The sequence below is a fragment of the Parambassis ranga genome, chromosome 22, assembly GCF_900634625.1.
Source record: "Parambassis ranga chromosome 22, fParRan2.1, whole genome shotgun sequence".
Taxonomy (NCBI): domain Eukaryota; kingdom Metazoa; phylum Chordata; class Actinopteri; family Ambassidae; genus Parambassis; species Parambassis ranga.
Window position 1 is genome coordinate 425,553 of NC_041042.1, and position 20,559 is coordinate 446,111.

Genomic DNA, 20,559 nt, shown 5'->3' on the forward strand with positions numbered 1-20,559 from the left:
TCTACTGAAAACATGTCAAATATCAGTGGATGAAATTCAGGCGCTTCCAATACGACTGTCAAATAAATAATGATTATTAGTCCCCGTTCATTATGGAACTGTAAATATTTATCATGTATTTTTTATTTTTCCTGGCTAGTGAAGGGGATATGGTCTGTTATGCATTTATTGGACAGTTCTGGGAATATTTTACTTTTTGAAATGTTTGCTCAAAGTTTGGATTATATGACTGAAAACAATATGATCATGTCACTTAAGAGGTGAATGTCATGATTCAGAACATTTCTGTCAAAGGACTAAAGCTTCATTTATCAAAGAGGATCTCAATCTACAGCAATTCTCAAAGGATGAAACAAAAACAAACAGAACCTCTCCTCCTGAACCAAAGAAGCTGTGATATTTGGGATGATTATGAAACCCATAACAATACATTTATTATACTGGGAAAATGTTTCTGACAAATGTAAATACACAGCCGAACCTTCCAGCCTTCTGTTCTATGACTGTATGTTTCAATAAAAATAAATTTCCTGTTTTATTTACACAGAATAAATCTATACATGTTTGACTTTGTGAAAGGCAGAGAAATAAACACACAACAGGTTTACATGTTGTAATAAAAATGTTTATTAAATGACAAAAATACTGTCATTTACTAATATCATCATCATCATCATCATCATCACGTGGTGTGAGCTCACCCAGTCAGGACTGACTCTGCTCTGTTTTGAGTTTACACAAACATCTTGAACACATTTAAATTAACAAGGCCCAAAAACATCCGTCCTTCCTCCTCCTGAAGAAAACAGTGAAGAAGAACCTCTAAAATGTGCCGCTGCTCCTTTAAACCTTCAGTTTCTTCTTCTGGTGTTTTTCTAAAAGCACAAATCTTTTTTGTTTTCAGTGAAAAGCTGCAGCAGACAGGTTGCTACGCTCGGCCTTCCCCACCTGTCAGGATGTGGGGCTTTAAGAGTTTCTTTTGTTTTAAGGCAGCCGACTGGTCTGCGGTCACATGTTGTTGAATCCCATCATGCCTTTCATGTTGCCAGCAGCGCCCTGCTGAAACTGACGCATCATCGACTGAAGTCCCGCCATGCCGCCTGAAACATGCACCCATTAGTACACAGGTCATTCACACACACAGACGAACAGTGGACTGGCAGTGACGGCTCTTACCCATGTGGTGCAGGACTCTAGGGTCCATCATTTTGGCCATCTGCTGGTTCAGTTTGGCCATCTGAGACGGGTTCACGTTCTTGGACATGTCTCCTCCTGAAAGAACCACAAAACAATTAGAACTTTTCACTCCTGCTCAGTCCTCCTCAGCCTCACCCCGTCCTCTCCTGTTACCTTTGAACAGTCCTTTGATGCCTCCCATCTTTTTGACCATCTGGGCGAACTTGGTGTACTGAGTCAGCAGCTCCTGGACGTCCCTGGTGGCGACGCCTGATCCCCGGGCCACCCTCTGGATCCTGTTGGGCTGCTTACTGAACAGCTTAGCTCCATCTTTACTGTCCAGCTCTGTGGGGACCAGAGGAGGTTCTGTTGGTCTTTGAAACATACCTTTCTGTGTGTGTGTGTGTGTGTGTGTGTGTGTGTGTTACCCTGGTCATTCATGCTGTCCATGATGGTCATCAGTTTCTTCAGTCTGGCCATTGATTCCTGTTCATTTCCTTTACTCATGAAGTCTGTGCCAAAGCCTGGTATCATACCCTGGACAGACACACACACACACACACAGTCCTTGTAAGTCCAGCAGCTGAAATGTTTTTTTGAGACTCAGGTGCTGAGCTTACCATGATCTGTCCGAAGGGACCCATCTTCATGATGTTCTGGAACTGCTCGTACATGTCTCTGAGGGTGAACTGACCTGCAGGCCAGAGGTTGCATGTCAGTCAATATACCCACAATGCACTGCATGCTCTGTGGGTCTATGTGTGTTCTCACCATGTTTCAGTTTGTCAATCAGCTCCTCATTGTCATCAAGCTTCAGCTCGTTCACTCTGTCGATCAGGCCCTCGATGTCGCCCATCCCTGTGGGTTTCCACAGAATGTTACTCAGTGAAGTCTACGATTCAACCACATGTGCAGTGTGGTTGTGTGTGTGTGCTGGTCTCCAGCACAATGCAAACAGTGCAAGTGATTACCGAGGAGTTTGCTGATGAACGGCTGAGTCTTGAATGGCTCAAAGTCATCGATGTGTTCGCCTGTACCAATAAAGATGATGGGACTTCTGGTGGCCGCCACACTGAGAGGAGGCATCAGCAGAAGAAGTTAAACATGCATTAATAGAATATACATTATTAATCCCTTTGAGAAGGAAAGCACGTGTGCTGTATCAGGCGGGCTGTACTCCCCCCCCAGCAGACTACAGCATAAAAAGTGTACCAGCCACCACAGACTGGTAGAACATCTTGTCATCATCATTGTCACCATGCAGTCGAAGATGTTTGCTTACGCGCTCAGAGCTCCTCCTCCTTTGGCATGTCCATCCAGTTTGGTGACGATCACAGACGCTACATCCACTTTGTCTTTAAAGGCTTTAGCTTGAGACTCACAGGCCTGACCAATCGATGCGTCCATCACGTACACAATATTGTCTGGTTGCTACGGAAACAGAGGCAGAATATTAGCAAAGCAGCACTAACTCCCCTGGCCCTGCACTTCACACACTTGAGTCCAGGACAAAGGACCTGCAGAGGTTCATGTACTCACCACAGCGTTGGACACCTGCAGCATCTCTTCAAACAGCGAGTCTTCCTGTTTGTGACGCCCGCTGGTGTCCACAATGATGATCTCAAAGTTCTCTGCTTTGAACTTCTCCACGCCCTCAGAGGCAATCACTACTGGATCCATCTCTGTGTAACTAAAAACAACACACAGGCCAGCAGTCAGGTGACGACACCAGAACACAGAGCACAGCAGGGTGCCACCTGCCCACCGCCTGTGGGAGGACTCACCTGCCGTAGAAAGGGATTCTGGCTTTGGTTGCATTTTGTTTCAGCTGATCGAAGGCACCTGAGAGAGAGACAAGGCGAGGGTTATCACAGTGTGGGAGCAGGTAGGTAGAAGGATGTGTGAGGTGAATGAAAGCAGCTGAAGCGCGGCTCACCTGCTCTGAATGTGTCAGCACAGATGAGGCAGGTCTTCCATCCTTTCCTCTGGTAATAATAGGCCAGCTGCAGAGAACACAGCAGCCAAAGTCAGACCAGGCAGCAGGGGGTTAATGCACAGGGGATATGTCTCAGGTGTGTGAGTCACCTTAGAGCAGGTTGTTGTCTTGCCGCTGCCCTGCAGACCAACAAACATGATGACATTGTTCTTTCCTTTGGTCGGAGTCCAGGCCTTCACACCAGGGTCCACCAGCTGGAACAGAGTTCAGACATGTTGTTTAAGAACATGTCAGCCATACACAAGACACCTAAACCGCCTGGTGGTCTGACCTTGACGAGCTCCTTGAAGACGGCATGCTGGATCATCCGCCTCTTGTTCAGACCTGAGGCCATCTCCTCCAGATCAATAGCAGACCTGCAGGGACGAAAAAGAAAACATCAGGGTCGCTGCTGAACTGGACCAAAGCTGCTTCAGAGTTAGACCAGAACCGCTGCTTAGGGACCGAGCGGCATCAGACTCACTTGACGTTCTCTCTCAGCTGTTTGACCAGCTTGATGTTGACGTCAGCCTCCAGCAGCGCCGCGCACACCTCCTTCAACATGGCATTCAACACCTGAGCGAAAGACACACCTGGTTAACCTCCTGTAACTGCAGACATCTGTGGCAGCTGTTAACATGTTACCTCTTCATTGATGATGGTGGCATTGCTGAGTGACCTCAGCGCAGAGGTGATCTTCCTCCCCAGATCGGCGAGCACCATGATGCCGGTCTGACTTAATCCTAGGGAAAAAAAACAAAGATTTGAATCACAGACAATGATCAGATTATCAACTACCCACTTGGATGACTACTGAAAATAATGGTGTCACAGCATCAGTCAGTGCAACATGTTGCATCACTTACTGTGTGTGTGAGTGAGTGTTTTGGAGGGAAACCCCCCAACGTAGCCTGATCAGGGTCAGCTGACAGGTGAAGGAGGCAGCCACCCACGTTCTGTACAGAAGAGAGATCAATCAGAACCACGGTGGATCTCAGATGCTCTCAGACAAAGGGCCACCAGACCGACTGGGACTTATTCTGGTGGAGGGTTTCTACCTCTGAGCTGCATGACAGGCATCCACCCAGCCAACACAGACCGATACCTTCACATCAACACAGTGTCACTGGTTTAAAATGGTCTCACTGCTGCCTGACATCACGGTGTCTGTATGAGACCATTTTAACTGCAGCTTCATCATGTGACATGTTTCAGTCAGATCCTTCATGCAGCTCCTCCTCCTCTTCATAACAACAGTGGCTTCTAATCACAGAAACACTCCATCTATCATCTGTGGAAGACTGACCTGGAGGTGGCAATAAGGATAAACTCACACCGATGTTTCAATGTGAGTGATATTATCAGGATTTTGAAGACTAAACCTAAAGACAAGTTTCTGTAAAGTTAGATGTTGTGAGTTTAATTAGTATAAACACATTACATGAACTCGTATGTACGGGTGTTTTTATTTTCGGTAATCAGACTGATTGGTCGTGTGTCTAATCAGTTTCTGCTGCGCTAACATGTCAGCTGTTTACAGCGTTTCTCCATGCTAACTGTTAGCAGCTAGCTGCTGCCGTTCACACAGAGTTGGGGGATTAGCCGTTAGCCGATCCGGCCGTGTCGTTAGCCGTTAGCTGGGAGCCTGTCAGCGCGTCGAAGCCACAGAATAAGGTTCAGCAAAGACTTTACCGCGCTCAGTGACGGTTAACCGGGGAGAGGAGCTCAAGACTTACCGAGTGTCGGTGAGTTGGATCAAAGCGCAGCAGCAACAACGAAACTCCGACAGAGAAACGTCATCTAATGCAGACTCAACCGGAAACACGAGCGGCTTCTTCTTCTCTTTCTCTACAGAACAGCATCAGGCGCACTGCTGCCACCTTCTGGCCCGGAGTGACAACCAGCGCTTCAATTCTACCCAAAATAATTCTGAAAGTTCACTACAAATTCTAATTAAACTGGAAATAATTTCATGAAGAAAATGCAAGTTTGATTGCTGCAGCTGAAGCTTTGAATGCTGATGTGAAGGATCAATTGCTGGAGAATCTGAAATCTGAATTTAATTTGCTGAAACACAGTTAAGAATTTAGAAAGATGAAGCTCTTATTTTGAAAAGTAGAAAATGTTGTAAAATTATGAAGATATGAAAGAGAAACAGCTGAAGACACGAACAGTATGAAGTCATGACCTTAAAGAACAGCCTGTGAATAAACCATATGAAAGGTCTGAGGCTGGAATAAACCCATCAGACTATCAGAAGCTCAGGCTGTGTGCTTTGAATGTGGAAAAGTAGTATACAGCTGAAGGATGATCAATACGACAGATACAATGCTTAAAGTCTGAAAATATGGCTGCTTTGTATGCTTCTTGTGTGTCAGCCTGTCACCATGGTAACAGCCCTGCCTGCCTGTATCCATGACAACCTGAATGTTTATGAACTGTATCAGCTCTCTCTGTCCCTAGTGATGGGTTTTCGAGGCTTTGTTGAAGCTTCGACACCTGATTCAAGAAACAGGTTCATTACTCGAGGCTTCAACGACACAGTGCTCGAGTAGGACATCTAGTGGTGAATAAAATGAATTGCGGTGTGTATTTTGGTTCATGGATTGTTTGGGATTTGTCAAAGTTGAAGGTGGTTTTGAAGGCTCCTCCAGACTCCCATGTTAAAAATGCTTAATATTTGAAAAACTATAATTTTTTGAAAAACTGAAATCAGTCAATGTATGCTGAAGATACGCTGCGCCAAAAAACGTACAGAAGAAGAAGAAAGAGGGTGAAGAACAATAAATAAAAACCCAATCACTCCTATATAACTTCACATCTTTATTAATCTATACTATAATTTACAGTTCTAATCATAATCTACAACACACATAAGCATAATTCATCTCAAGTGGTTTATCACTCATCATTATTGATTCTTTACTCATCAGAAGGGCCGGTGGTGTTGTGGGGGTGGAGCTGGACTCCCTGACAGCAGGGTCAGGCAGAAGGATGCTGTCTGAGCTGCAGGGATCCTGGAGAACAGCCTCCATCCTCTCCACCACGTGCTGCTGAGGAGCAGGAGGACCTTCATCAGACTGACCCTCCAACATGCAGCTCTGAGCCACAGGAGGTCCCTCCTCCCTGTGACCATCAACCTGAACTCTTCCCTCTGAGATCAGGTCCAACACACTGTCTGACTCATTATATCCATATTGAATGATATTTAATGCTGTTACATTTACTGCTCACTGCATTCCAGTTTTTCACTTTTTATTTTCCCTGATCTTTCTTTAAATCCAACCTGTTAATATTTCTGAGCAGGCATGGAGCACCTGGGATGCCAGGTCAGTAAACAGTTTTCAGGTGATAACACTCAGGCCATCCTGTGGTCAGGGAGCTTCCTGTGATTATACACTCATGTTACAGTTAAATTCAAGGGTAGCTGTCATCAGCCAACAGGATCAGTGTTCTCTGAAGTCCACAAAAACAAGTGGAGCTTCAGGTTAATGTCTGGGAAACGAGGACAGCCATCTGCTACAAAATCTGATTTTATTATCACCGTGTTTCATTTAAAAGAGTCTGTAAACATCTCATTCAAAGATGGCTGACTCATCACCACTTCATGCTGCTGTGCAGGTGGTGTGGTGACCGGCTAGTTGATCTCTGAGCTTTGTGTGCAGGGTCCACCCCACCCTCCACTGAAGGTCAGGGGTCAGAGGTCACTCGGCTGCACTGCCGACTGTCTTCCACTGCAGCACCTGACTGCACACAGTCTCCATCTCTGCTGCCTGAGCCAGCAGCTGAGCATGGGAGGTACTCTGACAGAGAGAGGGATACATCGGTTAATTCATGAGCTGGTCAGTCTGCTTACTGGTTACACTTAGGTCATGTGACTGACCAGCAGCTTGAGGCGGTCTGTGGCAGAGTCCCGGATGTGGGCGGAGCTCAGCTTCTCCTCCAGAGTTTCTATGAAGGCCATCATCAGCTTGGTGGATTCCACAACACACCTGAAACACAGCACAGTGCTTTAGGACACACACCGTCCCGCTGCGCTGCCACAGAGAGGGTTGCCATAGAGATGCCTGGTACCTGTGCAGGTGAGCCTGGACAGGCAAGCTGCTGCAGTCCAGCGGCTTCATCAGTCTCTGCCTCAGATTCTTATGGTCTCTCAGGATGTCCTTCAAATGTCCACCAAACCTCTGCAGGACCTGTAACCTCTGAGCTGCAGAAAAAAGAAAAATCAGGAACTTTAGAAGAAATGTGGGGACTAAGATCAAAGATGGCCTCCTGTGGAACATTCAGTTCATTAACGCTGTCAGGCCTTCCTGTCGGCTGACAAAACTCAAGTAAACATCAAAAGGGGCACAGAGTGGGTGGGACAGGCTCAAACTCACCAAGGTGGAAACTGTGTGTGACGTCAGCGCTCAGCTCGTCAACCCTCAGCAGCTCCAACTGCAGCTGCAGCTGCACCAACAGAAGACATGAAGAGATCAGATATCTCTGTACTGAAGAGGACGTCCTACAACTACAGGAAGTCTGCTGCACCCAGTGTCTGATGCTGGGAGAGACCATTACATATGTTGTTGTTTGACATTTGTTGAGCATAAGATGATAATCAATAACTGTGATCAGCAGTTCTAACCTCGTGCAGCTGTCGCTGCATCCTGATGTGCTGTTCAGCCTCTTGCAGGTGACAGGAGAAGGCGGGGCTGGGGCCGGAGGAGGCGGAGTCTAACTCCTCCTGAGGACAGCAGGAGACAGGACTGAGTGGACACCGTTAAACTTTCATTACTTTATTCATTAAACCTTCAGCGTGCTCTGAGTGCATATAAACCTCAGCCTGCACGTGTGCGGCCCATTCATAAATATGATGACATTAACCTGAGACACTGCTCCCACAGAGACACACCTGGACAGCAGTCTGGCGGCTGGAGTCACCGTGAACGGAGACAGATCCCACTGGTGCATCTGAAACACAGACAGGCCGAAGTGAAGACAAACAGTCCGGGTCCAGCCGGAGCCTCACGCAACGTGAACCTGAACCACTCTGATGGGATTTAACGTCAGAGACTGCGCGGGAAAAGTCCACACTAAGTGTATTATTGTGGAAAGGCCCGTTTCGATCACTTACGGTTCTGAACGGTTCCTTTGTCCCGTGTGGGTGGAAGAGTCCGCGCGCGCTCTGGTTTGTTTTCCTCTCCGCTCTTCTTCTACGAAACCATATCACTGCATCGGCGCCCCCTCAGGACAGAAGAAGAACTGCAGCCTCCCGCGCGGACAGCGTCACTTCGATCTAATAAAGTATGAAGTACAACAACACAATAACCTGAGAGGCGTGTGAAGACAAAACCAGACACACAACAGTCCGCGTTTGTTGCAGGATGTTGGTTTTCTGCAGAGTCCACACGGGTGACGTAAGCTCCTGGCTACTGCCATTGGCTGTCGGGGCTGACGTCAGAGAGCCGTCCAGCGTGTATTAGTAACAGGGTGTTTACATTTTCTTCTTAAATTCGTGTTTGTTTCACACCTTTGATCTGACTTTAATCACCACAGCCTCAGGTTAAAGGCGCCGCACGTCGTGTATTGTACGTAAGTACGTAACCTGCCTCTCTTCCTGTAGGTGAAGCTGCTGCTAACAGGCTAACGCCACTGTGCTAACGGAGCTTTACGTTGAAGATTAGACTCCATGAAGCTAAAGCTGCTGTTAGTGGGACCGCGATATTTTTCACGTTACATCGTCACTGTAACATGTTACTAACATGTTGTAACATGTAACTAACATGTTGTAACATGTAACTAACATGTTGTAGCATGTAACTAACATGCTAACGGTGTTAGCCGCGTCCGCCTGTTGCTTCATTATGTATCAGCTGTGAGCTCATTTCTCTACACCTTAGTGTCTTAAATATCAAAATAGCGACTTAATAACCTAATAAATGCCTAAAAAAAGATTGAATATGTTTAATGAACTAATAATTTTACCAAGTAATGCATGGTTTGGAGCTAATCGATGACATTTACCATCTGTAAACACATGAAAGATGAAAATCCCCAAAGATAATTACTGAGCTGTTTTTATTTACACGCTGTGTAAGATCAAGATGAAAAGATGTCACATGTTTATTATGTTTTATGAAAATAATCAGGCAGCTCTGACCGTGCTGAAACATGAGCTCATTAACTCTGATTAATACTCAGCAGCCTGTGTGGACATGAGCGGGGCTGTGCTGTAGAGGACGGTGAGCTCAGACAGGCGGGCGCCTCGTACCTGCTGGAGGATGGGGAACAGCGCGCTCAAGTCCCACCTGGAAACCTCCCAGAAGACGGGAGTGTTCCAGCTGACGGGGAAAGGCCTGCAGGAGGTGAGACGTCCAGTCACACACACACAGACACAGGTAATGTAACTGAGGAGTTTGAAGTGCAGCTGATATGACGCTTTACTTAGTGAGCTCAGCTCTGACAGTCACAGAGGAGTTATAGACTGATGGCGGACGGCAGGAAGGACTTCCTGTACCAGTCCTCAGAGCGGCGGGGCAGCAGGAGTCTGTGGCTGAAGCTGCTGTGTCCATGATCGTCCATAACTTCAGACACTGACGTGACGATGGCCCATCTGTGACATGTCCCTGTCTGTTTCAGTTCCCAGAGGAGCTGCAGAGACTCACAGCCAACCTGAGGACAGTGGACCTGTCCGGGAACAAGATCGAGGTTCTTCCTGCCGCCATTGGAAACTTCCTGCAGCTTAAGAGTTTAACACTGAACTCCAACAGGCTGAGTGAGTGTTTGATCCGGACCTGCAGACTGTGACGTGTGAACCCCCCTGACCTGTGAACTCTTGTGATTCTGTCCTCAGCTGGACTTCCCAGTGAGATTGGCAAGTTGAAGAAGCTGGAGACCCTGAGCCTGAACGGGAACCAGATACAGCAGCTTCCCCCGACTCTGAGCCAGATCAAAGCCCTGCGGACCCTCAGCCTGGCGGGGAACCAGATTTCAGAGTTCCCTTCCGGACTAGGAACGCTGAGGCAGTTAGACCTGCTGGACTTGTCCCGCAACAAGATCCAAAGTGTCCCTGCAGAGGTGTCTGAGCTGCAAGCCATCGAGATCAACCTTAACCAGAACCAGGTCAGTTAGAATCAGGTTATGAAGACAGGTACAACAGAACCTCACTCAGAACCAGGTCATCAGGACCAGGTGCTTATGTACGCTGCAGTGACCCGGTTCCCTCCTTCCGGTCCAGATCTCTGTGGTGTCGGCGGAAGTCTCTCGATGTCCCCGTCTGAAGGTCCTTCGTCTGGAGGAGAACTGTCTGGAGCTGTCCTCCATCCCAGTGTCCATCCTGACTGAGTCCCAGGTGTCTCTGTTCTCCGTGGAGGGAAACCTGTTCGAAGTCAAGAAGCTCAGAGAGCTGGAGGGATATGAAAAGGTCAGAACCACTTCCTGTGTATGAACATGAGCTCTCTGCTGGTCTTACTGGTCTTAATGGTCCCTGTTATTCCTCCTCAGTACATGGAGCGCTTTACCGCCACCAAGAAGAAGTTCACCTGAAGACTGTCCTTCATGAGTCCAGACCTCGGCACGCCACCTGGAGGTGGGGTCAGCTTCTTCTGCCGCTGAAAGCCTGGCAGCTAAGACAGACACGTCCTAGTGGACACAGGAAGAGACACAAACAGGATTTAACACCACAGAAGAAGAAGTTTTGCTGTTTTCTGTCAGTCTGCGATGGACAGAAACATTACTGCTCGAGTAATCAATCTAATCAGCCACTTTTAAATGAAGACAGTCTAATGTTATTTAGCATGTAAACCAAGTATCCTCCAAACTGATTATTGATTATTGACCACCACGTATACTGAAGCTTGTAGAGAATGGACTGCAGTCATCTTAAATACAGTCAGCAATGCTGCTCTGCTACGCTAGGCTAGTTAGCATTTAGCAGGTTTGTGTAAGGTGCTGCTCTTTTTCCGTTAATGTTTTTTAAATAGAATTTCAGCAGCTGAACTATGACCAAGCTGCAGCTGTGGATATGCTAACCCGAGCTAGCTGAGATGCTACTTGTCAGTTCTGCCTCCTTGTGTTTCTGTCGTTGACTCATCTTAACACTGTTGATTTATTTATTTGTTGATGTTCCTGAACTGCTGTTAGAACATCTCTTGGTTCTGGACTCGCTCTGTGTGGTGTTCCTGGTCAGAAACATCATGTCCCCTTCAGGTCCTTCAGAACTCAGCAGGACCAACACAAACCCGCAGAGTCTGGACCTCAGAGCACCGAATGAAACCACCTGACCCGCACAGCTACATTAACACAACTCTGATAAACAAAAGTTCACAAACTGATGAGGTGCTGTTTGTTTGTAACGCCAGCAGGCGGCGGTCATGCGCCCTAAGTCCTCACACATGTAAGCACGAACATAAAATCTTCAAAATAAAACCACCCAAAACCTTTATTTTGAAGGTGCTTCCGGTCGGCTCTGTGTTTACGCGTGTGTGTGAAGAGCCGTGCTCCTCTTCATCACTTCTCCTGTTTGTGTCGGGGTCCTCCCTCCTCCCCCCTCTGCTCTGTTTGAAATCCTGTTTGTCCGCTGGGACATGAAGCTGCAGTGACAGAGTGGGAGACCGAGCCGAGCCGAGCTGACCCGGTTCGTGTGAGGTTCGGTTTTAAAGGCCTCGGACGGATACGATGAGACCATGAAGCTGCTGCTGTGGATTTGTGTGCTGTGGCTGCAGACCCCGGCGGGGAGCTGCGGGAACGGTGAGTGGGACCGAGCGGATTCCAGCGGTTAGCTCGGGAGGCTAACGAGGCTACAGGCGGTGAAAAGTCCACAGCTGATAACACGCGGCGTGTCTCATGACCCGCAGCCAGCCAGCAGCAGGAACACCCGCAGACCTCATTGGTCCGGGCTGCTGGCTGGTTCGTGTTGATGCAGATTCCATCACGGGGCTCGTGTCACCTAAACAAACCAGCACGAGCCTCAGTCAGCACAGACCGGCCGGAAGACACGCGCCAATTGTTTTGTAGGTTTAGGCTGAAGGCAGTCAGGTAAGTTCAGGTAGGGTCAGGTAAGTTCAGGTAGGGTCAGGTAGGTTCAGGTAAGTTCAGGTAGGGTCAGGTAGGTTCAGGTAAGTTCAGGTAGGGTCAGGTAGTCATGACACACACACACTGATCACATACATCCAAACTACGGAAGCCTACAGAGGTCAGTCAGAGGTCCAGGTGTATTGTGGACCTTCAGTGACCTCATTGCTGTGCACACTGATGTCATCGTTGGTGGGAAGTGACGTCACCTGCTGGCCTACTCTGACTCCTCTTCCTGTAGGTGTGGTGTTCACCAAGCATCCGTCCAATCAGACGGTGTCTCAGGGGAACGAGGTGAGGCTGGGCTGTGCGGTGGAGGGCGTGGCTGAGCCGGACATCACCTGGATGAAGGATGGCGAGAAGCTGTACAGCACTGACCAGGTGTTTCTCACGCTGGGAGAACAGCACTGGGAGACCTCACACAGGTTTGATCAATCAATCAATCACCCTGTGTGTGATGTTTGGGTTCAGACCGTGGCTTGGTCGACGGATCTGTCATTATAATCATGTATGTATAAAGTTATAGTTACAGCTACCTTAGCTTGCGGCTATGCTCTCACTACCACCTGGCTGATTTGGGTCGCTAGGTTAGCTAGCTAACAACTTGACACCAGGTCACCGTGTAGCTGAGCATTGTTGGATAAATCTACACACTGCTCAGAACATAAAGGGAACACTTCAACAACACGATGACTCCAAGTCAGTCCCACTGCTGTGAACCCAGCCTGTCCAGGTAGGATCAACACTGACTGTGGATCAGTTCCAGCTGCTGTTGGTCAAATGGAACAGACAGCAGGTGCCCTATAGAGGAGAGGTTCTGCAGGTGCTGACCACAGACCAGTTCTCTGCTCTCATCCTTTCTGCCTGATGTTTGATCACTTCTGCATTTTGTCAGTGCTCTCAGCATTAGGAGAGCATGAGGCGGTGTCTACAACCACAGAAGCTGCTCAGGTAGTGCAGCTCATCCAGGATGGCACATCAATGAGTTCTGTGGCAAGTAGGTCAGCACAGTGTCCAGAGCATGGAAGAGGTACCAGGAGACAGGCCGGTCCACCAGGAGACAGGCCGGTCCACCAGGAGACAGGCCGGTCCACCAGGAGACAGGCCGGTCCACCAGGAGACAGGCCGGTCCACCAGGAGACACACCAGGAGCTGACTTATGCTTTAGTCCAGGTCTGGAGGAGATCCCCTCAGGAGAACATCCACCTCCTCATCAGGAGCATGTCCAGGGATTGTAGGGAGGTCATCGTATTCCACTCATGGAGATCCAGGATGTGTTCTTTTAGTGTTCCCTTTATTTCGTTGAGCAGTATTATATCCCTGACATAATCGAAGTTTATATCATTGATATTAGCTGGAGAAGTGCTGTGACAAGTTAGTTATTATCCATCCTGCCCGCTAACCACACCTCTTTGATCTTGTCTTCTTGTGAGGATCACTGTCGACTTCAGCAGCTTGAAGTTTGGTCTCTTACTAAATGAACCCATGTTACTGATTGTTTACCGCTCGGTCTGAGGGAGGTGGAGCCGGGATGTCTGTGTGTGCCAGAGTCTCACCATGTCTCACCATGTCTGTTGCTGCTGTGTGGTTTTAACACGTAGGTCTGTGGGGAACGACTCACTGCGGGAACCAGCCTCTAGGGGCCACTGCTGGAACTGCAGCTCACATCACCACTCAGTTGTTGTTAAATGGTTAAAAACATCAAGTGTGGTGCAGGCCGTGTTGTTGGTGGAGTTTCTGTTTGATGGTCAGCAGCTCAGCGGTAAACAGAGGCTGAGCTGCTGTTATCTTTGGTTCTGGTTCTGATGTTGTGTGTTCTCGTTCCAGTGTAAGGTCGGTGCAGCAACAGGATGCAGGTCAGTACTGGTGTGAGGTGGAGTTTCACGGTCTGACGTTCTCCTCTGAGAGAGCCTGGATCACAGTGGAAGGTGAGAACCCTGAACACACCTGTCTGGGACTCCTGGACAGTCTCCTCCTGTCTCCCTTCTGCTCTTTCTCTTCTCCTTGTAGCAGATTACATGTAATGCTCCTTCAGCACCTCCTCTTTTCTCCTGCAGGCGTCCCTCACTTTGTGCAGGAGCCTCGGGATGTGGCAACGTTCGCCAACACTCCCTTCAACCTGACCTGCGCAGCTGTGGGCCCCCCTGAGCCCGTGGAGGTGCTGTGGTGGCTGGGAGGAGTTCAGGAGGGAGATCCCAGACCATCGCCCTCCATCCTCCACGTGTCAGGTTAGCCCTCTCCTCTCATCAGGTGCATCATGGGAAAGGAAGGATACAGTGAACTGATAACCTGCTGTTTCAGCCTCAGAGCTACAGCCTACATGACCCACAATGCACCAGGTGTCTTATGACAAACTCATCTGTGTGTGTGCAGGTGTGAACAACAGTGTTAAGTTTTACTGCGAAGCAAAGAACACCAGAGGGATTTCTGTCTCCAGGACTGGAACTGTTCTCCTGAAAGGTGAGTCCAGGGTGTGAGCTGAGCTGTGATTGGAGGAGACCCCCAAGGAGTGGGGCTTGATGAAGTACTGTCTCGGTTTCAGTGCTGCCAGCTGCCCCAGTCAGTATGCAGGTCCTGAGCATGGTGGACAACAATGTCACGTTGTCATGGAAACCAGGATTCACAGGCCACTCTGAGCTGTCCACCTGCATTGTACAGGTAACACGCACACACACGGGCACACACACGTGAGCAGCTTGCAGACTGTCTTCTCCTCCTTCTCAGGTGTCGAGGCGGTCTGTTCGGAGGTGGGACCTGCCACAGAAGGAGGTCCAGGTTCCACCTTACCTCCTGGTGCTGTCAGGTTTGAGGAGTCACTCCAACTACAGCGCCAGAGTCTCCTGCGTGAACGAGGTGGGGGCGTCTCCTTTCTCCTCCTGGCTGCATTTCCACACGCCTGAGTCAGGTACAGGGCGCCAGCTCTCTGTTTTCAACTGACAGATGTAGTTTTGTAATAAGAGTGTTTACTTCTTTAAAAGTTTAAGATAAATCACAAGCCGCTTCCCATCATCCTCCATTTAGACTGGATCCATCCAACCAGCAGCAGGAGCACAAAGTCATCTTTAAAGGCTAGCTCATAGCAGTTAGCTGTAGATCTGTAGAGTGTTGTTGTCTCTGTGAGGGGGAAATATGAGCACTTTAAATTCTCCTGTCTGTCCAGTTCTGTTAGCTGCGTGTTGTAAGGACTAAACTAGCATGTTAAGCTAGCTGCCATCATGAAGGTCAGTGACATGGTCTGTTGTTAGCAGCAGTGCAATCACATGATCAGTGTTGTTGACACCTTTAAATGTTGAGTTGAAAGTGGTTCATCATGACATCATCAGCAGTACTTCACTCTGATTGGTACTTAGAGCAGCAGGTGGACCTCGGAGTGTTTCAGCAGTAAACAGAGGAGCTGCTGGTTGCAGGCTGTGTGTGTGTGTTGGGCCAGCTGGCTCTGGTCCAGTAGATTCCAGTTCTCTCCGTACAATCAGCTTTTGTTTGTGGCCTTAATCCCCATAAAAGGACTGCAGCAGTGCCTGTAGCGCCATCTGCAGGGACGCTGGCAACACTGAGATTTCAGGGTGCTGGCTGAGATCACCACAGTGACCCACATTCAGACTGAGGGCCTGCAGACAGGAAGCGGCTCCCACAGCAACAGGGCACACAGCAGCGGACACTGCGCCCAGACAGCAGGGGGCGTTGTTGTTTCACTGTAAGTCACTGTGACTGTATGATCCTTCCCACAGTGCCCTACACCGCCCCGAGGAACCTGACCTTTGACCTGTCAGAGCAGCAGCTGTCTTTGAGCTGGGCGAAGCTGCAGGAGGAGGAGCTTCAGGGGAAACTGTTGGCCTACAAGGTGCAGTGGACTTTGGGAGGAGAGGCTCAGGTGAGACATGCACAGCTGAAAGCAGCTGAAGCCTCCATGGAGGAGGATTAACTCTGTGCCAACATCTGCAGGAGCCACTACTGTTCAAAGACAACTCGGCCCAGCTGTCTGGAGGAGGCCGCTTCTTCAATGCCTCCTTCCAGGTGTCGGCCTGCACCTCGGTGGGCTGCGGACCCTGGAGCCCCCCAGTGCTGGTGCTGCCAGCTGCAGGTAGGGGGAGTGTTAGGTCCAGTACACACATCTGTGGAAATGCCTGGTGTTTACATTTGACCCCCTGTGGCCACTTGGTGAACTGCAGCTGCTGTCTGTGTGTTCTGTTTGTCATGCATGTGAGAAACCGTAGGCTCATCATCACACTGTGATCAGACTGTTGTCATGATGACACTGTTAGATCATGAAGCTAACACTCATAGCTGCACACAGCTGGCTGAGCTTAGCTTAACCAGAGTGGATAATGGCAGTTCCAATAAATCAACAAGCTAACAGTGTAAAGCTGGATCCATACTCCACGAGAGCAGAGAAACACCCCCCCCCCCTTAACTAGTCAACAGATTAGTGACTAGTTTAGTCATAAGCCACATTAGCAAAAACCCCTCAGATCATTCATTCGGGTTATGGAACCTTTAATATAAATGTATTGATTGCTGGTGAGCTGATGAGCTGATTGTCTCCTCCCTGCTGGTCCCTCAGTGCAGCTGCAGGTCCAGCGGAGCCACATATGGGTTGGCGTGCTGCTCGGCTTGCTGGGGGCCACTGTGCTCGGCCTGCTGCTAACAGTTGTTGCTCAGCGCCGTGGGAAAGAGATGCAGTTTGGGTAGGAGGTGGAAAGTCTGCTTGTTAAGGCTGGCACATCTCTGACTGTCTCTGTAAGCTGCTGCTGTCTCTGTCCTCAGCTCAGCCTTCAAGAGTCCCTGTCCTGAGAGCTCCGTCTCCTTCACAGCTGCTCGGTCGTTCAGCAGAAACGCTGCTGACCTGCAGGAGTCCACCCGTGAGTCCGAGTGCTGTTCTTATCACAGCTGAATGTGCAGCAGTTTGTCTAATGAATCCTTCACAGACATTCTTCATGTGTCTCTTCCCAGTGGACAGTCTCGGGATCAATGACGAGCTGAAGAGCAAACTGCAGGATGTCCTGATCCCAGAGAGGCTGCTGACGCTGGGACACATGCTGGGGAAAGGTAACGCAACAATAAACAGACTTCACTTAGCTTCAACCTAGCATTTCACACACTGAATGAATGTGTATGGCATGAGGTAAGAAATTCTTACCTTGACCTAGCTTTAGCCTAGCATTAGCGTCAGCCCAGTATTAGTCTTACATCAGAATGTGTTTGTAGCAAAACACTGAACTTTATTAACCCACAACTTGTGTGTGTGTGAAGGTGTACTCTGTACAGTGACTGAATCTGCCCTTCATGTTATTTAATGAAAAGGAACTGAGCCTGAGCTAACGTGGCTAACATTAGCCTAGCAGCACCTGCAGGTTAGTGGTGGTGTGGCTCTGCCTGTGTACAAAACACAACAATGTGTTAAGTCAGCACTTTGAATGTCAGGAGGTCACCTGACTCACTGTGTTAACATCAAACACCTGAGCAGCCTGCCAGACCAAGCACAGGGCTCACAGTCTCACAGTGTCAGACCATCGGTACACATCAGAAACAGATGAATAACATGTTCCCATATTTACCTGTGCAGGTGAGTTCGGATCGGTGCGTGAGGCCTTCCTGAAGACGGAGGACTTGTCCGTCCAAAAGGTGGCGGTTAAAGTGCTGAAATGTGAGTTGTAGTCCTCCTGAAAGCAGTCGAAGTGTGAGACACAGAAGGGTTATTATACATAAGGTTGAAATAATCTGAAGTGTATTAATCCCTGTAGGGAGATTAAGTTGTTATATCACTGCACATTGATATGTTATTGATGAGTGTGTGTGACCTCCTGCAGCTGACATCACCTCGTCAGGTGACATTGAGCAGTGTCTGAAAGAGGCGGCCTACATGAAGGACTTCCACCATCCCAACGTCATCCAGCTCATTGGTGACACACACACATACACACACATTAACCTGGTGTCAGAGGTCAGCTGGTTAGACTGACGGGCTGTTCTGTCCAATAGGAGTGAGTCTTCACCGGCGTCCTGGACAGAGGCTACCAGTCCCAATGGTGGTGCTGCCGTTCATGAAGCACGGAGACCTGCACACCTTCCTGCTACTGTCCAGACTGGGAGAGCAGCCGTTTGTAAGAAGGCCTCCTTTGTGTTCATTGTGGAACGGTCCTGTGTGTGGTGTGATGAGTAAAGCTGACCTCTCTCCTCAGGACCTGTCCGTGCACATGCTGCTCCAGTTCATGTTGGACATTTCTCAGGGGATGGAGTATCTGAGCAGCAGGAACATCATCCACAGAGACCTCGCCGCCCGTAACTGCATGTCAGTCTACCAGTCACACACAGCTCCTCTGAGATCCGTCTGCAGTGTTAAACAGGTGTGTGTGTGTGTCTGTGTGTGATTCAGGCTGAACGAGAACATGACGGTGTGTGTGGCGGACTTTGGTCTCTCCAAGAAGATCTACAGCGGAGATTACTACCGACAGGGCTCCGTCTCCAAACTGCCCGTCAAGTGGATCGCTCTGGAGAGCCTGGCTGACAATGTTTACACCACACAAAGCGACGTGGTACACACACACACACAGACACACACACACACACACACACACACACACACACACACACACACACACAGACACACACACACACACACACACAGGTCTGGATCTTTTAATTATCTTACAGCCACCCTGTCAGCACCAGCTGCTCCACAGTAATGTGGCTCATGTGTGTGTTTGTGTGGTTGTTAGTGGGCGTTTGGTGTGACGATGTGGGAGATCATGACTCGAGGTCAGACTCCGTACCCCGGAGTGGAAAACTCCGAGATCTACGAGTTCCTGATTAAAGGAGAGCGACTAAAAAAGCCCGCAGACTGCAGAGACGACATGTAAGTCTGAACAGGACAAAGAATGCAGGGACACTGTGTGGGTGGTCATGTGCCCGCAGGAGTGGTCATGTGCCCGCGGGAGTGGTCATGTGGTGGCGCCTCGTGGCAGTGGCGGCGGTGAATGCATGTCTAACTTCCTGTCTTTCAGATATGAGATTATGCACAGCTGCTGGAGTCCCGTCCCTAAATGTCGTCCCAGTTTCCAGCAGCTGGTCGGCCAGCTGGAGGCGCTGTGCCTCAGCCTGTCCCCTGCTCCACCACAGAAGGAGCCGTTACTATATGTCAATCTGGAAGGGGGCGAGGGGGAGCTGGGCAGGGCTGGAGAAGTGGGCGGAGCTCTGGCCGCAGGGCCAGAGGAAGCAGTGGCCTGCAGCTGGGGCATCCCGTGGCAGCAGCAGGCTGAGGACGAGGAAAAGGACTGGCTGATGGTGGGCTCTGCGGCTGCGCTCGCCATTGGAGGAGACTACAGGTACATCATCAGCCAATCAGGGGGCCCCGAGGAGGCGGCAGGGGAGGGGCCGGCGAGGGGCAGGAGGGAGTCAATGGACAGGTTACAGGACATCAGGGATGAAGAGGATGATGTGGTAATTAATGTCTGAGAAAAACTAACCACTTACAGTGCTCCCCTCACCTGATTGGACCTGAGCGCCGCCTGCTGATGGAGCAGCAGGTGGGCGGAGCCAGCCACACGGACTCCTTCACACAATCAGGACCTCCACCGCTGCACCGGCACCACATGCTGCGACGAGACGCAGCTGTAAGACGATTGATCCGTTAGACGATTGATCCGTTACACTATCGATCTGTTAGATGATATCATTGATCAACTATTGTAATTTCTCTTAAACATGTTGCACTGTGACAAAACAAACTAACCGCAGACACCTCGTCGCCTCTGAGGTTTTATTCATTTTTGAACAGCTTCTGATAAGTTCCCTGTAGATGGACTAATGGACTGATCATTGATAAGCCTGAGAGCTGTTTGTACCCAAGTGTCCTTTTAAACTGCTTTTATTTTGAAGAGCTGAGAAACCACTTCACCGTGCCTCCTCCTGGACAGACTGATACTGATCGATGTTCTGATACTAATCAATACTCCTAGGGTAGATTTGTGAGAAACCCCTGCAGCGTCTGGTTTGATGCCTGAAACATTGAGCTGTCCACATACTTTTGGATATGTACATTGATCTGTTTTTATTGATTAGACAAATAGTCATTCATATTTTGGGTGGTTCTTTATATTTTTATTGATCAGATTAAATTGTAATTTCTATGTTTAGATGTGCTGTAGCTGAGCATCTGTCTCAGTGTGAGTCAAAGTATTCAGACTAATCAATGATTAGCTGCTTTTTTATTGGCTACTCGTGGTTTTAATGTAAACTGGTTCTCACTGTCTGAAAGAGCCAATCGATTGATCAGCTGCAGCCCTGCAGGTGTTCTTAGATATAAGAATGAGTTGGTGTAATGTTGACCTGCTCTGGCCTGCGTGCGCACACAGACA

At 49.0% G+C, this 20,559-nt stretch overlaps 4 protein-coding genes across 10 annotated transcripts; 2 read left to right on the plus strand and 2 right to left on the minus strand.

Moving 5' to 3' along the window:
• Positions 1-603: 603 nt before the first annotated feature.
• On the minus strand, positions 604-5,025 carry LOC114427890 (signal recognition particle 54 kDa protein). Its single transcript, XM_028396116.1, has 17 exons — positions 4,888-5,025; positions 4,018-4,107; positions 3,797-3,894; positions 3,636-3,727; positions 3,444-3,528; positions 3,262-3,366; positions 3,113-3,179; positions 2,961-3,018; positions 2,716-2,866; positions 2,459-2,607; positions 2,148-2,248; positions 1,948-2,034; positions 1,797-1,870; positions 1,605-1,713; positions 1,351-1,521; positions 1,177-1,272; positions 604-1,100 (listed from the first exon to the last, which is right to left on the minus strand). Exons 3-17 carry the CDS (start codon positions 3,872-3,874, stop codon positions 1,009-1,011), a joined length of 1,515 nt encoding a protein of 504 aa, XP_028251917.1. The 5' UTR covers positions 3,875-3,894; positions 4,018-4,107; positions 4,888-5,025; the 3' UTR covers positions 604-1,008.
• Positions 5,026-6,814: 1,789 nt separating this feature from the next.
• Positions 6,815-8,449, minus strand: LOC114427902 (HAUS augmin-like complex subunit 2). Of its 2 annotated transcripts, none has more exons than XM_028396142.1 (7): positions 8,268-8,449; positions 8,018-8,104; positions 7,779-7,877; positions 7,531-7,600; positions 7,226-7,358; positions 7,035-7,143; positions 6,815-6,954 (listed from the first exon to the last, which is right to left on the minus strand). In XM_028396142.1, exons 2-7 carry the CDS (start codon positions 8,102-8,104, stop codon positions 6,856-6,858), a joined length of 597 nt encoding a protein of 198 aa, XP_028251943.1. In that variant the 5' UTR covers positions 8,268-8,449; the 3' UTR covers positions 6,815-6,855. The 2 variants fall into 2 exon arrangements, with proteins under 2 accessions (XP_028251943.1, XP_028251944.1); XM_028396143.1 differs by having other exon boundaries at positions 8,046-8,104; positions 8,268-8,345.
• Positions 8,450-8,522: 73 nt separating this feature from the next.
• On the plus strand, positions 8,523-11,576 carry LOC114427899 (leucine-rich repeat-containing protein 57-like). 6 transcript variants are annotated; one of them, XM_028396130.1, is made up of 6 exons: positions 8,523-8,729; positions 9,335-9,498; positions 9,773-9,908; positions 9,987-10,255; positions 10,371-10,556; positions 10,637-11,576. In XM_028396130.1, exons 2-6 carry the CDS (start codon positions 9,415-9,417, stop codon positions 10,676-10,678), a joined length of 717 nt encoding a protein of 238 aa, XP_028251931.1. In that variant the 5' UTR covers positions 8,523-8,729; positions 9,335-9,414; the 3' UTR covers positions 10,679-11,576. The 6 variants fall into 6 exon arrangements, with proteins under 6 accessions (XP_028251931.1, XP_028251934.1, XP_028251930.1 ...); XM_028396133.1 differs by having other exon boundaries at positions 9,338-9,498; XM_028396129.1 differs by having other exon boundaries at positions 8,523-8,725.
• A 23-nt stretch (positions 11,577-11,599) lies between these two features.
• On the plus strand, positions 11,600-19,942 carry LOC114427880 (tyrosine-protein kinase receptor TYRO3-like). Its single transcript, XM_028396102.1, has 19 exons — positions 11,600-11,881; positions 12,447-12,630; positions 14,033-14,133; positions 14,263-14,433; positions 14,579-14,665; positions 14,748-14,863; positions 14,930-15,110; positions 15,934-16,076; positions 16,148-16,286; positions 16,767-16,890; positions 16,970-17,064; positions 17,156-17,251; positions 17,769-17,849; positions 18,013-18,105; positions 18,185-18,306; positions 18,385-18,494; positions 18,579-18,738; positions 18,922-19,058; positions 19,207-19,942. The coding sequence occupies exons 1-19, from the start codon at positions 11,818-11,820 to the stop codon at positions 19,655-19,657; spliced, it is 2,655 nt and encodes an 884-aa protein (XP_028251903.1). The 5' UTR covers positions 11,600-11,817; the 3' UTR covers positions 19,658-19,942.
• The last annotated feature ends 617 nt before the right edge of the window (positions 19,943-20,559 follow it).

What these genes read in the sequence shown, in the direction of transcription:
- LOC114427902 (XM_028396142.1), bottom strand. Translation starts at nt 8,104, where the DNA reads ATGCACCAGTGGGATCTGTCTCCGTTCACGGTGACTCCAGCCGCCAGA. An exon ending in TGCAGCGACAGCTGCACGAG is followed by an intron (nt 7,601 to 7,778) that starts GTTAGAACTGCT and finishes CTGTTGGTGCAG; the next exon opens with CTGCAGCTGCAGTTGGAGCT. An exon ending in GTCCAGGCTCACCTGCACAG is followed by an intron (nt 7,144 to 7,225) that starts GTACCAGGCATC and finishes GCTGTGTTTCAG; the next exon opens with GTGTGTTGTGGAATCCACCA.
- LOC114427890 (XM_028396116.1), bottom strand. Translation starts at nt 3,874, where the DNA reads ATGGTGCTCGCCGATCTGGGGAGGAAGATCACCTCTGCGCTGAGGTCA. An exon ending in CAGCTGAGAGAGAACGTCAA is followed by an intron (nt 3,529 to 3,635) that starts GTGAGTCTGATG and finishes TCGTCCCTGCAG; the next exon opens with GTCTGCTATTGATCTGGAGG. An exon ending in GGAGGAGGAGCTCTGAGCGC is followed by an intron (nt 2,249 to 2,458) that starts GTAAGCAAACAT and finishes GCCTCCTCTCAG; the next exon opens with TGTGGCGGCCACCAGAAGTC.
- LOC114427880 (XM_028396102.1), top strand. Translation starts at nt 11,818, where the DNA reads ATGAAGCTGCTGCTGTGGATTTGTGTGCTGTGGCTGCAGACCCCGGCG. An exon ending in GACTGGGAGAGCAGCCGTTT is followed by an intron (nt 18,307 to 18,384) that starts GTAAGAAGGCCT and finishes CTCTCTCCTCAG; the next exon opens with GACCTGTCCGTGCACATGCT. An exon ending in CTCGCCGCCCGTAACTGCAT is followed by an intron (nt 18,495 to 18,578) that starts GTCAGTCTACCA and finishes TGTGTGATTCAG; the next exon opens with GCTGAACGAGAACATGACGG.
- LOC114427899 (XM_028396130.1), top strand. Translation starts at nt 9,415, where the DNA reads ATGGGGAACAGCGCGCTCAAGTCCCACCTGGAAACCTCCCAGAAGACG. An exon ending in ACTGAACTCCAACAGGCTGA is followed by an intron (nt 9,909 to 9,986) that starts GTGAGTGTTTGA and finishes TTCTGTCCTCAG; the next exon opens with CTGGACTTCCCAGTGAGATT. An exon ending in TCAACCTTAACCAGAACCAG is followed by an intron (nt 10,256 to 10,370) that starts GTCAGTTAGAAT and finishes CTTCCGGTCCAG; the next exon opens with ATCTCTGTGGTGTCGGCGGA.